General features: G+C 43.0%; 1 protein-coding gene across 3 annotated transcripts; it reads left to right on the forward strand.

The window, feature by feature from the left end:
* Positions 1-28: 28 nt before the first annotated feature.
* On the forward strand, positions 29-9,141 carry PDP1 (pyruvate dehydrogenase phosphatase catalytic subunit 1). 3 transcript variants are annotated; one of them, XM_025870835.2, is made up of 3 exons: positions 29-275; positions 1,111-1,145; positions 5,037-9,141. In XM_025870835.2, exons 2-3 carry the CDS (start codon positions 1,115-1,117, stop codon positions 6,692-6,694), a joined length of 1,689 nt encoding a protein of 562 aa, XP_025726620.1. In that variant the 5' UTR covers positions 29-275; positions 1,111-1,114; the 3' UTR covers positions 6,695-9,141. The 3 variants fall into 3 exon arrangements, with proteins under 3 accessions (XP_025726620.1, XP_025726621.1, XP_073749068.1); XM_073892967.1 differs by lacking the exon at positions 29-275 and adding an exon at positions 699-874; XM_025870836.2 differs by lacking the exon at positions 1,111-1,145 and having other exon boundaries at positions 32-275.
* Positions 9,142-12,997: the final 3,856 nt, after the last annotated feature.

Here is a 12,997-nt window from a genome sequence, read left to right on the forward strand (position 1 = left end):
CGCCCCCCCCTCCCCGCCTCGGGCCGGGCCAGCTCGCCTCCTCTCCGCCCACTCGCCCTTGCGCAGCCAATCCGGAGGCGGGAAGTGCTCGGGCCCGGACGTTCGGGCGGGGCAGGGTGGCGGCCCGGCCGGGCAGGGAGTGGGCCCGCTGGGGGCCAGGGGCCGCACTCCGGGGAGTTAAGCCGGGCGGTCTGAAAGGAGTGCTGTGTGGCGCTGCAGCCGCTGAAGTGGCCGCCTCCTCGTCGGGAAGAAGCGGCTCCTCCCCTGCGTGCCCGGTTCGTATTCCCTGCTCCCGGCCCCCAGCCGCCGGGTCCGGAATCCTCCGCTACCCGCCCAAAGTTGTGAGGGGGTTGCCCGGTGCGCGTGGGGAGCGGCGGCCGCTGGCGTGCGAAGGGCGGGCCGGCGGCGGCCGGGGCGGGGGAGGGACGAGCCCCGGAGCGCTAGGTGCGCGCGGGGGCGTCGGGGTTGCGGCGGGCGTGGCGGCGCGGAGGGGAAGCCGCGGGCTCGGGGTGGGGGGCGGGCCGGCCGCAGGCGCGGCTGCTGTCAGCGGCGGGGGCGCCGTGGGGACCTGCGGCAGGGCTAGCTCTGGGGAGGTGTGGCGCCGGCGGCGTGGCGTCTCTGCCTGAGGGTGCCCCGTACGCACCGCGGGGTCCGCGGTGACCCTATGGCAGCCTGCCGCGCGGCGGACCCCTGCCTTAGGCTTCTGGACCGAAGCCGGCGCAGCGTGGGCTGGGCGGGGTGCGCAGCGGGTGGAGGATGCCGCGGGCCAGTGGGCTCCGCGCCCGGGCTGGATGGAGGGGCCGGTCCCGGGGCGCACCTCTGCTCGCTTTTGGGTCCCCGCCGCCTCGGGTGGCGTCCCTGACTCTCCTGCGGGGTGGGTTTGTTTGTTTGGTTTCCTTCTTCTCCCCACCCCTTTCTCCCTGCTCCATCCTTTCCCCCCCTCCCAGCCCCATTCCCGGGGCAGGAGCGAGAGCTCGCCCCTCCTCCGTGCCCGCCTCCCCCGCCTCCTCTAATGAGCATCTCTGCCTTGCTTTCAATGGGCCGGTGCTGCTGTCGCTGCTGCTGTCCGCGCGGGTTGTGGATGTTGTCGGCTCCGTGTTGTGATGACAGGAGAATGTGTGTGTGTCCCGGGCCCAGACGAATTGGTAGGTATTCACTTAACTACCGGCGTTGGGTACCCAGGAAGGATGGTGACTGATCTTGTGTGTGGATGGTTTTAGGTGGGTCGCCGTGGAATTAAGGGGTGAGGTAGGTAGAAAAAGGGGACAAAGGGGTCTTGGACCCGGATAGCTTTGATACCTTAGTGAGTGCAATTTTCAGGTAGGGACAAAGGAAACGAATCAAACAAGTGCTGGCTTGGGGCTTCGGGTCTTCTGAGGGAGATCGCTTTCTTCATTCTTGTAGAGATGACGGGAGCTGTGAAATGGCTAGGCATTTCCAGAAAACGCTGAGAAACTGAAAAGTCTTTATACAGGATGTTTAATGCAATTGGATTACATAAACTGAGGTTCTGACACATTTAATGACTAGTATAGTTTTTTTTTTTCCCCGTTTACACCAAAAGCTTTGAAAGCTGAAGAGCTCCGGAGTCGGTGCAGTATTAACAGCATTTTCTAATTAATATGGTCCGTGAGTTTATTGAATGAAGTGGAACCCTTTCTTGGCACAGGCTCTGCCCAGCACATCAGTAAGAATGGGTCTCTTTCCTGTTTCGATTGCAGTGCATCTTTTCTTATTAGTCATTGGTAAAATGGGCCAAATTGGCCCAGGACTAAGATGCTGCATATAAGGTGACTGAGTCTGGATCATGGGAGGGGAACTTCTCAGTGAAATTGTGGTCAGAAATCACTTGAAAATATGACACTGCTCCAGTTTACCAACACCGTACCTTGTTGTTCTTAATCGTCTAATCAAGAGCTTTCTACTTCATTAATTTAGTGAGTTTGTCGGCAAAAGTTTTGATTTCGTGGGGTTTTGTTGTTGAATCACAGGATATTCAGAAAGATACTCTGAGTTTTTGAATCCTCATGGTTTAAAAAAGCATTTGGAAGTACTCTGACTTCTAAGGCTGTCTGATCTTATGGAGAGAATATATCATGTACTGGTGGTGATAGAACACTTATTAATCACAGAGCAGGGTTTTCATTTCTTTTAGAGAATTCCATATTCTCTAAGAATTTGTCTTTTGAAGGCATTTTGGGAGTTGGGGAATTGGGATACAGTCTCAGTTCATATGCTAAGCTCCTGAATAACTGAAAGATACAGTTGATAAATTCCACTCTGCTTTTTTTTTTTTTAATCTCGAGAACTTTTGCCTTGCAGGAAAAATGTATTACCTGAGTATTTGAGTGCTTGCTGTTTGAATTTATGTATTATTCAGAGCATCTGCTGCATGAATCATTACTTTTGCCACAATATTTCATTCATTTTGCAATCACCTACAAAACCAGAAAAATTGTCAAAACAAAGTATTTAAGGAAAGTGCAGGTTTCTTGGACTTGTTATTCCTTGATTAGACATCACATAACCAAACGCTATTACGCCATCTATCAAACCCCCCTTGCAAACACATACACACATATGCACACACACAAAGTAGTACTTTGATTCAGTCTACATTCCATGCAGAAACATTTCTTCTTCCTGTAAAAGTCTTAAACTTTAAAATAGCACAAATGCAAACTTACCTAAAGTTATAGAGAAAATTTTTCTTAAGATGGGCATCTGTTTATATTTTTAATAATAGAAAATCTTTATACAAAGCATGAAATGAATTAATGTGCTTTCTGCATGCAAATCTAACGAGATATGGTTTATGTCTGGAAGCCAGTGTCATGTGGCCCAACATTTGAGCACATCCCCTGGCTCAGTCATGTACCCTTAACCTTTGGATGACTTTCAGGTATTTAGTTTGAAGTGCAGTTATTTAAGTGGTTAGTCTTGATAGATTCCTTTTCTTCTGGAATTTCTGTTTTTCATTATTGCATTTCAGAATGCTTATTTAGTTATTGATCTTATTTCCAAAATTCTAATCATTACCTTCTGTTGCCTGTGCTTATCTTGTTTCTTAAACAAATCCCTCCTTAAGTAGCTCATTTAAAATAATGGTACTTTCTATCACTTGCAAAAGGGGTTCTGTATACCTGGTTTATGCAGTCCTTATTACTGAAGCAAACGAGAATCAGTTATTATTCAGTGTTATTTTCTCTGCTCTCCCACATCCCACTTTTACTTCTCCAATTTCTTGTCGAAGGAGAGTACCTGAAAGTAGTTGTGGAAGGAGGGTACCTGAAAGTAATGTAACTTATAGCTAACAATCTCTGTGGTATTTGTACCTTTTTTTTTTTTTTTTTTTTTACCTGTAATGGGTTCAAACTTAAGAAGGAATTGTTGATATTAAGACTCAGATGGTTTTCGGCATTATTTTTTGTTTACTGCATGTGTTTCCTTATTTAAAGTGTTTCTGGGTTGCCTGGGTGGCTCGTTCGGTTAGGTGTCCGACTCTTGATCTCAGCTCAGGTCTTGGTCTCAGGGTTCTGAGTTCAAGCCCCATGTTGGGCTCCATGCTGGGCATGGAGCCAACTTAAAAAAGAAATAATAAAAGTATTTCGAAGTCTTTTTCAAGTTATAGACCAAATGAATTTTTTGAAGCAATGCTTCAAGAATTCAGGGGAAATATATGTTAGAAGGAAGAGAGGTTTTTTTTCCTTGCATGAATTATCTGGATTAATGATACACATTCATAAAATTTTCTAGATAAATGTTTGGCAAAATATTTTCAGTGTCATAGTATTACAGTTTTTAGTCTTGATTAATATGTGTACCTTTTTTTATACAAACCTTAGACTATTATTTCACTATTCTTTATTGCTTTCTGAAGGCAAATGGGTACTTTTTTTTTTTAATGTAAGAGGAAATATTTTTCTAGGGATTGAATTTTACTTGGCATCCAGAATGGATGAAAATAGTATTTCTATAGCTTTCCCTTATGGCTGATTAGCAGGAGAAAATGCTAGCAAGTAAATTAAATTCCAGAACTGAGAGCATTTACATTACTAACAAAGTCTTAGAGCTATTAGTATACTTAAACCTTTTTTTATCACAAAAGGTACAGTAAAGTAAACAATGAAAAACTGAAACCAGCATTTGATTTCAAAGCCTCACTTCAGCTAACACTTATAAAAACATAGAATCCCAGAAGAGGCCTTCAATAGCATCTGCTTCTGTGTGTTCACTTACAACCTAGGGAAGTGAGGCCCAAAGAGTTAAGCTGACATTTCTAGGGTTATTAGGCAGGTTGGCGGCAGACCTATGTTCCTAAGCTCACCAAATTGGTGCAGTGGTCTAGAGAAACGTAGTTTGCAAGACCATCCACTGGGGTGCAGGAAGGGAATACTGGAATTCCTATTTTTATTCATTATGTAAAATTTTTTCTCTATGTTACAATGAACATTATATTAACACAGTGGTATATGTATATAACTTACAAAATCATGAATACACACACACACACACACATATATCTGTAAGGGATGCATTCTGACACCTTTTTGGTGATAGCCATGTGTAATCAAATGTTAACAATTGACTACAAGTCTAGAAACGGGATTTTCATTACTGGGAGGAGTCCCTGTGCAGTATGGGAGATCCAGGGCCTTCTTGAGGCTAGAGAGGGAGGAGGGTGATTGGCCAGGTAGACTGCCACTGCATAATGTTATATAATCTTCATCTCCTCGGCTTTTCCCAGCCATATCTCTTGTATGTTCTGTACAGTCTGTGCGGCACAAAGAAATACGAGGAAAAGAGAAGAGGGAAAGCTAGGCTACAGTCCTGGCTCCATGAGTGATGGAGAACTGTGCTTAGCAGAATACACCCTGTAGAAATAGTACATGGTAGGCGTAGAAAATACAGTGCTTCCGAGCACAGGGCTTAGCATGTAGATTCACCTGCTGAATATTTGTTATAAAAGCGAGGCTAGATGAGGTGATGTGAAATGTAACTGCTCCCTTTGTGTGTGTCTGTTAATTGCTGTCTAGGAATCCCCATCAGGAGCTCCAGCTTGCCGCTGTTCTCTGATGCCATGCCAGCCCCGACTCAACTGTTTTTCCCTCTGATCCGGAACTGCGAACTGAGCAGAATCTATGGCACTGCGTGTTACTGCCACCACAGACATCTGTGCTGCTCGTCCCCGTACCTGGCGCAGAGCCGCCTGAGATACGCGCCGCACCCGGCGTACGCTACCTTCTGCCGGCCCAAGGAGAGCTGGTGGCAGTACACGCAAGGAAGGAGATACGCTTCCACGCCGCAGAAATTTTACCTCACCCCTCCACAGGTCAACAGCATCCTGAAAGCTAACGAATACAGTTTCAAAGTGCCAGAATTCGATGGCAAAAACGTCAGCTCTGTCCTTGGGTTTGACAGCAATCAGCTGCCTGCAAATGCCCCCATCGAGGACCGGAGAAGTGCAGCCACCTGCTTGCAGACCAGAGGGATGCTTTTGGGGGTTTTCGACGGCCATGCAGGCTGTGCTTGTTCCCAGGCGGTCAGTGAGAGACTCTTTTACTATATTGCCGTCTCTCTGTTACCCCATGAGACTTTGCTAGAGATTGAAAATGCAGTAGAGAGCGGTCGGGCGCTGCTGCCCATTCTCCAGTGGCACAAGCACCCCAATGATTACTTCAGCAAGGAGGCATCCAAATTGTATTTCAACAGCTTGAGGACTTACTGGCAAGAACTTATAGACCTCAACACTGGGGAGTCTACTGATATCGATGTCAAGGAGGCTTTAATTAACGCTTTTAAGAGGCTTGACAATGACATCTCTTTGGAGGCTCAAGTTGGTGATCCCAATTCTTTCCTCAACTACCTGGTGCTTCGAGTGGCATTTTCTGGGGCCACTGCTTGTGTGGCCCACGTAGATGGTGTTGACCTTCATGTGGCCAACACCGGAGATAGCAGAGCCATGCTGGGTGTGCAGGAAGAGGATGGCTCTTGGTCAGCAGTCACTCTCTCTAATGACCACAATGCTCAGAATGAGAGAGAACTGGAACGGCTGAAATTGGAACACCCAAAGAATGAGGCCAAGAGTGTGGTGAAACAGGATCGGCTGCTTGGCTTGCTGATGCCTTTTAGGGCTTTTGGAGACGTAAAGTTCAAATGGAGCATTGACCTTCAAAAGAGGGTGATAGAATCAGGCCCAGACCAGTTGAATGACAATGAATATACCAAGTTTATCCCTCCTAATTATTACACGCCTCCTTATCTCACTGCTGAGCCAGAGGTAACTTACCACCGATTAAGGCCACAGGATAAGTTTCTAGTGTTGGCTACTGATGGGCTGTGGGAGACGATGCATAGGCAGGATGTGGTTAGGATTGTGGGTGAGTACCTGACGGGCATGCATCACCAACAGCCAATAGCTGTTGGCGGCTACAAGGTGACTCTAGGACAGATGCATGGCCTTTTAACAGAAAGGAGAGCCAAGATGTCCTCAGTATTCGAGGACCAGAACGCAGCAACCCATCTCATTCGTCATGCAGTGGGCAACAACGAGTTTGGGACTGTTGATCACGAGCGCCTCTCCAAAATGCTTAGTCTTCCTGAGGAGCTTGCTCGGATGTACAGAGACGACATTACAATCATTGTGGTTCAGTTCAATTCTCATGTTGTAGGGGCATATCAAAACCAAGAATAGTGGGTGGATCTTACCCTGGCCATTCCCAAATGAAATAGATTTCAAGAGCAGATAGATTTGTAAAAGATACTAAGATAATAAACATTTCCAGTGGGTCATTCTAAGCATTTACCCATTTGATAACTCTAGCTGGTCAAGTACTCCAAACTGACTTTGCAGCAGGGTGGCAGGATCAGGGGAGTCTCCTTCTGCCTAGCTCGGACCTCACGGCGCCTGCACTCGCGGCAAGTCAGTTCCTCGTTGCAAATGTCTTGTGACATTGGCTTCTTTTATCCATCTGAGAAAATCAAGATGACCTGGCAAGTAGGATCTTGAATAGGCCCAATGCCAGGATCTTGCTGGGCGTATTCTCTTGGTAAAAGGGAAGAAACATTACTGTTCAACCTGCAGACCCTTTTTGTCACTAAAATTCCAATGTACATGAGAATGTTTATTTACTGCATGATTTCCTAGATAGGCAATCTGTGCATTATTCATAAAAATTTATTTTAGCCTGAAGTGGTTTTCAAACCCCGTACTTTAAGCCATAAATGACTGAGAACCAAGCAATCTGAATTTGTGTTTGTGATTATTTGACTGGAATGCTTCTTAAATGGAAAAACAAACTCTGCTCCCTTCCCCACCCCTGGTTACCTAACATAATCGAGATATTTTCTGCTTTGCCACACACTTGAAGATGACAGTGTTTTTGGTTTCGTCCACTCTTATATTGATGTTAAAGATTTTTTTTCGTTTGTAGTAATGAAATGATTTCATTTCATTTAGTATGAAATAAAAAGATCCAGAATAAAAAGAAGAGCCTGTTCAGTTCTTGTCATTTGTAGCCACCAACACAGTCAGGCTTATCTTGTAATCCCCAAAGGTTTGGCATGCTGTGTGTGGTGGGTAGACTGCTGCCAGGAAATCATATTCCCCATTCAGTAGTGATAAGAATGTTCCCCACTTTTGGAATTTCAAGGCTGACATATATAAAATAAGTTTAAATATCAAATTGGGGAGTAAGGTTTAATATTACTTTTGGGTGTTGAGGCCGGGGAGGGAGTTTTTGTTTTTCCCCATGTAGACATAGGGGTCTACGTTTAAGTAGTTAAAATATTTGGTTTAAAAATGACTAAATGCTTTAAACATATTGTAGCTTATAAATAGAAATCTTAAGATACATACACAAGAAGTTTTAAAAGGTAACTGTTGTGCATGCCTGATGCTTAATAGATCCCTTAGTAGCATCAAGTGTTGTTTGCAGCAGTCTCTGTAATTATATGCAGTCCCTTCTAATGCTGTATCAAAGTAAATGAAAATAAATATATTCAAATTGGCTTTTTGGGAGCTTATTTGATATGCATCAAATGGCATTTGTCCTGTGTTTAATGGTGATCTGTGTACAGCTGTGCATATATTTTCATCACTTACTCTAGCATCACTGTTAAGAGAATGACTATGACTATGTTTGATATTCACATAGATTTTAAGACAACACATGATCAGCTTTCCCTTGTACAAGTAGTTGAGGGGTTTTAGGAGACTTTCCAATTTCTGTAGAATATGAACTAGCTGTTCAAGGACTTCTTCTGGACTGTGGACACTAAAGGAATGTAGAACTGACGGTAAAACTTGTTACCGCTGAAAAACAGACTCAGGCAGCTTGTCGCTCAGAGCAGTATATAATATTTGTTTTCTGAGTTGTCCCCCCCCCCCCACTTTTCCCCTTAATTCAGCTTGGAACTTTTCTTCCAGGCAGCATTTTGGAAGGGGGAAGGCTGTACTATATATTTATTTCTAAATGTTTTGACAGATGTCATCTTTTAATTGAAGTATATGTAGACTGCTGTAGCAATTAAAACTCATTTTCAGGCTACTATTTTAATTTCTCTTGAACACTGCCACTGAAGAGTTCCATATTATTATGTACTTAATAGTCTCATCTCTTTTTAGTACAGTATATATAAATTCAGTTTCCAGTGGTCACAATCAAAATAGTAATTATTATTGCACAAGAAACTTGGTTTGCAGTCCAAAAGCTGGTCTACTCTCTAGAAATAAAAACACAGTGTGGAGTTGACATTGTGGAAATAAAAATAATTGGATGTTAGAAATTTGTACTATCATCTAAAAGCAGTTGTGATTTTATTGTAATTGGTTGTCACTGTAATGTGATATTTAGAATTAAAGTGGAGCACACATGTAAACTTTCATAGTATTTAGCCTTAAACTTTTTTTTATTATGGAACCTCTCTAACGTGCATCAACCTCTGTATTTATATTTAATCAGTGGCTCATGATATTTATAATATGCCCTTAACTAAGTGGAATGGTGGTATGTTTCACAGTACTTGGTAAAAAACCTGTGTCTTATAAAAGATGTATCTGTACAAAGACATGTGAAAAGTTTATATTATTGGTCACAGAAATGCCCACAGTGAATTAAAGCTTCATATCTGCTTTCTGAATGGCCTGTGTTGGTTTTTAATAATAGTAAGATTTATTAGATGTTTTACGACAGTAGTTATACTTAACTTTAGAATCCAGTAGATAATTAGTACTTTAAAAAAACATAATTGACATTCAATAAAATGCACAGATTTTAAATATATAGTTTGGGATTTGGTGACCACAACCCCAATAAAGATACACAACTTTTCCGTAACGGAAAATTCCCTCTGCCCCTTTCCAGTTCATCCTTCAACATGTAACTATTGTTCTGACTTCTACCACCGTAGGTTAGTAGTGTTGCTTATTCTAGAAATTCACATAAATGAAATCATATAATATGTACTCGTTCAGTTTTTTGAGATTATGTTGAGCGTATTCATAGTCTCTATTACCAAGGAACATTCTATCATATGAATATATCACAATTTATCCATTGTTGATGGACATTATCAGCTCCTCCCTGTCCTCTTCTAAAGCCAACTTTTAGATTAGCAATTGTCAGGAGTACCCTTGTTGAAGTGTGGCTTTAACTTCGCAAATAAAATTACAGGTGAGTATTATGTTCTATACCTCAAAGGCAGGACTTTTTAAAGAAATGCCCTTTAAAGTGATGACAATCTTTCATGGTGAAACTTTGAAGGGATTGAGGAGCGGTCATTTGCTGTTGACCTCTCTGTACCTCTCCCACTGAGAATTTTGTTGAGTTAATTAAGTTCATTAAGTGATTGAGCTAATGACTCTAAGAAAAAGGCAAATTATGCATTGGTTTTTGATGGTTTTGGTTTATCAGTCAAAGCACATGCCCGACTGTGAGTTGTTAGCTTTGTCCTTGGGTATAGCAAGAGTGTGGAGGTAACTTTATTATGCTTGGTCAATAGTTCACATACTTTTTTCATAAATAATAACTTCAGAAGCTGAGTCCTGGACAAGCTGGGTAAATGAAGACATCTTAATGGCATCTGAATTGACTTGTTACAGTAGGAAGATCTTTTCCTTCGTTATTTTCAGACTTGACTTTGAAAGCCAAGCTTAATCCTACTAAATCCTCTCTGCCCAGTTCTTATGACAAAATGTATACCTTAGATTGAATCCTAACAGTGTACAGCATCGTTTTCTAAAGAGCTCTTAAGTTACAAGTCATCTAAGCAAATATATTAAGAATGATAAAATTCATGTATTTCATGTGCCATTAATAGTGATTATCCAATGCACATATTTTAAGGACCCACACAATTTAGACTTTATTATTTAGCAATATTTAGGTTCATAAAATGTGCACATACCCGGTTTTAAATTGTTCTAGTAATTTTTGAACTTTATCTTTCTCGTCCATCAGGATTTTCAGTTTTTTAAGGGGAGGGCCCATGGGTTTTGTTTCTCTTTTTAAGCCAACACAATATAAAGTGGATGTTCAACATTCACTTTATTTTACATTAGTGATAATCAAAACAACAGCAACCTGAGTGAACTTTTAAGTTGAAGTTCTGTCCTTCATTCATCAGAAGTTAGGTTCTTAGTCCAGATGCAGAGAAATAATTTATTCTTGTAGCTACAGTTTCATTTGATAGTTAAGATTCAATGATTTCTAAAACTTGATCTAGTTTCCTGTTGCAAAGAATTCATATTTAGAAGAATTAAAATGCCAAGTTGTAAATTAGCACCTGTACAAGTTTAGCCCCCCAGGGGAGATGGCTTCCTGTATGGAAGGGGAGAGAGATCAAAGACTCAATTGTCAAACGAGTCATTTGGACCCAAAAAGCTAATTTAGATCCCCCAGTAAAACTTGGTTAAATGCTCCCCATCCAACCCTGGATCCCTGATGCACCATATGCCATATGCACAGAATGGGAGAAGTGTTCCTCTGAGGGCCCACCAAGAACTGTAGCTGCTTTTTGAAAGTATTGGGCCCCAGCCCCAGAAGGACTGAGTATGTCCTTTTGGTTCACCTTACCACCCCATGGGGTGGAGGGGAGAGAGTTTCCCATCTAAGACCTTGCCCTAAGGCCCACACTTCTCTGCTTTTCTAAGCCATGCCTAATTCACTGACTGGTGGGCTGCACATGCTCGACCAAACTGTACAACCGAATTTTACTACAGTGCAAGGAGTTGAGTGATCACATTCAGGCTTTCAGAAACCTCAAGCCTTGGGCACTGAGCAAAAAGAAGCAGCCAGGAAGAATCAACTGAAGATTTTATCTCTCCTGTGATGATTACTGAGTTTGTCTCTTTGAAGGACAAAAACTGTGATTGGCTGGCAGTGTTGTCTAGGAGGCCAGCCTTCTGGCAGGAATGCTCGAGAAGAGTGGGAAATCTGACAAGAGACCTGAGAGGATGGGGGGAAAAAAGCAAGAGAAGGAAGAGAATGGTGTCGGCAATCTCAATAGTGATTAGAGGCCGCAATGGGGACAGGGAGCATCAGATCCTCTGACACCTTGGACCAGTGACAGGGATGAAAGCAAAGCTGAGGAAAGGCAGCGGCGACCTGAATAGTAGTGAGCTCAAGATTTTAAACATTTTTGAGCCTTTATGAAATCGTGTATTTTATGCTAGAACAGCAGCAGTTGGAATGCAAAACAGTTTCCATTAGCGTGGCCATTTTGTCTTGGCTCATTAGATAAGATGGAAAAAGTCTTTGAAACTGACCCTATGCAAAGGGATCTGTGGTTTCTAGATGGACAATTTTCTCAAAAGGACTTTGCTTAGAGATATTTTTTCTTGTTCCGGTTCTGGGCATAGGTTAAACAGCCTAATTTAGCCTGATGAAAACAGACTGGATCATTGAGTCCTGGTGTCAGGAGAAATAGAGCTGACCAGAAAGCGCACATTACTAGAGCACACCGGTGAGCCTGTCGGATCCCTGTGGCTCTTGCTCAGAGAGGCTAAGATGGCATCAGGTATAACCAGAAAGTGCACTGACCTTGCAGCCAGAGTAGCACTAACAGTAACCACAAGTAGTTTCTTGAGCACTTACTATGTGCCAGGTCCTGTGGAAAGTACACTACGTACATTTTCTCATTTAATTGTTGTGTTGGCTAGTCTGTTTGGCCCCTTAACCTCTTCTCTGAGCCACCAGTGCTGCCAGGCCTCTCCATAGAACCAGAATGATCTCTTCAGGATTGAGAAGACCTGAGGACTAGAGAGTGGCCATAAGCAAGTGACCCTTGGAGAAGCAGAGGCAAAGATCCTCAGAAAAGCAAAGATTGATGTAGCCCAGCAGTTAGTCTAGCACATAAAGAGTGGAGCCACCCATAGATGAATGGAGTATGCCAAGTGAGGGCCTTGACGAAGACTGTAGTTTTATAGGTTAGAACCAGAGGTGTCTCTCACTTAGCAGGGCATTGCAGTATCCAGGCATGAGGTTTCTCAGTTCCTCAGTTTATTTGTTGAAATATTTATTAAAATCTATTACAGTCTAGGTGCTATGGATAGGTGTTGAGGGTAAAAAGTAGAGCCTGCCTTCAAGGAGCTCACCTTTTGCTTGGAAAGATGCATGCGTAAATAAATAATTACCCTTAAGTAAGGATGGTTCAGAAATGGAAACAAGTAAAAGTTCCAACAATAATCCAGAAAAGAGAGTAATTAACTCTGTCCTGGTGTGCCAAAGGTATAAGGTAGGCCCTGGGGGTCAGGGAAATTTCATTAGAAGGGACAATGCTTGGGCAGAGGTTTGAAAGGTGAAAAGAAGTTTCCTAGGCAGAAAAGGACCTGGAATGACATTCCTGGAAGAAGGAGAGCATGTGTCAAGGCACAGAAGCATGAAACCATACTGTGTGTTTGAAGATCTCTGAGGACATTTAGTATGACTAGAACATTCATTGTGACAGAGGACCATGGTCAGAGATGAGATAGAAAGATAGGAACTGCAGAAAAAAG

The sequence above is a fragment of the Callorhinus ursinus genome, unplaced genomic scaffold (genome assembly GCF_003265705.2).
Source record: "Callorhinus ursinus isolate GAN/ISIS: 27379988/994484 unplaced genomic scaffold, GSC_fseal_2.0 scaffold5, whole genome shotgun sequence".
Taxonomy (NCBI): Eukaryota; Metazoa; Chordata; class Mammalia; order Carnivora; family Otariidae; genus Callorhinus; species Callorhinus ursinus.

Bases quoted from the DNA above. Each gene is read 5' to 3' on its own strand.
- PDP1 (XM_073892967.1), top strand. From the start codon at position 792: ATGGAGGGGCCGGTCCCGGGGCGCACCTCTGCTCGCTTTTGGGTCCCC. The intron at 875-1,110 runs GTGGGTTTGTTT...TTGTGATGACAG, and splicing joins GTCCCTGACTCTCCTGCGGG to GAGAATGTGTGTGTGTCCCG. The intron at 1,146-5,036 runs GTAGGTATTCAC...ATTGCTGTCTAG, and splicing joins TCCCGGGCCCAGACGAATTG to GAATCCCCATCAGGAGCTCC.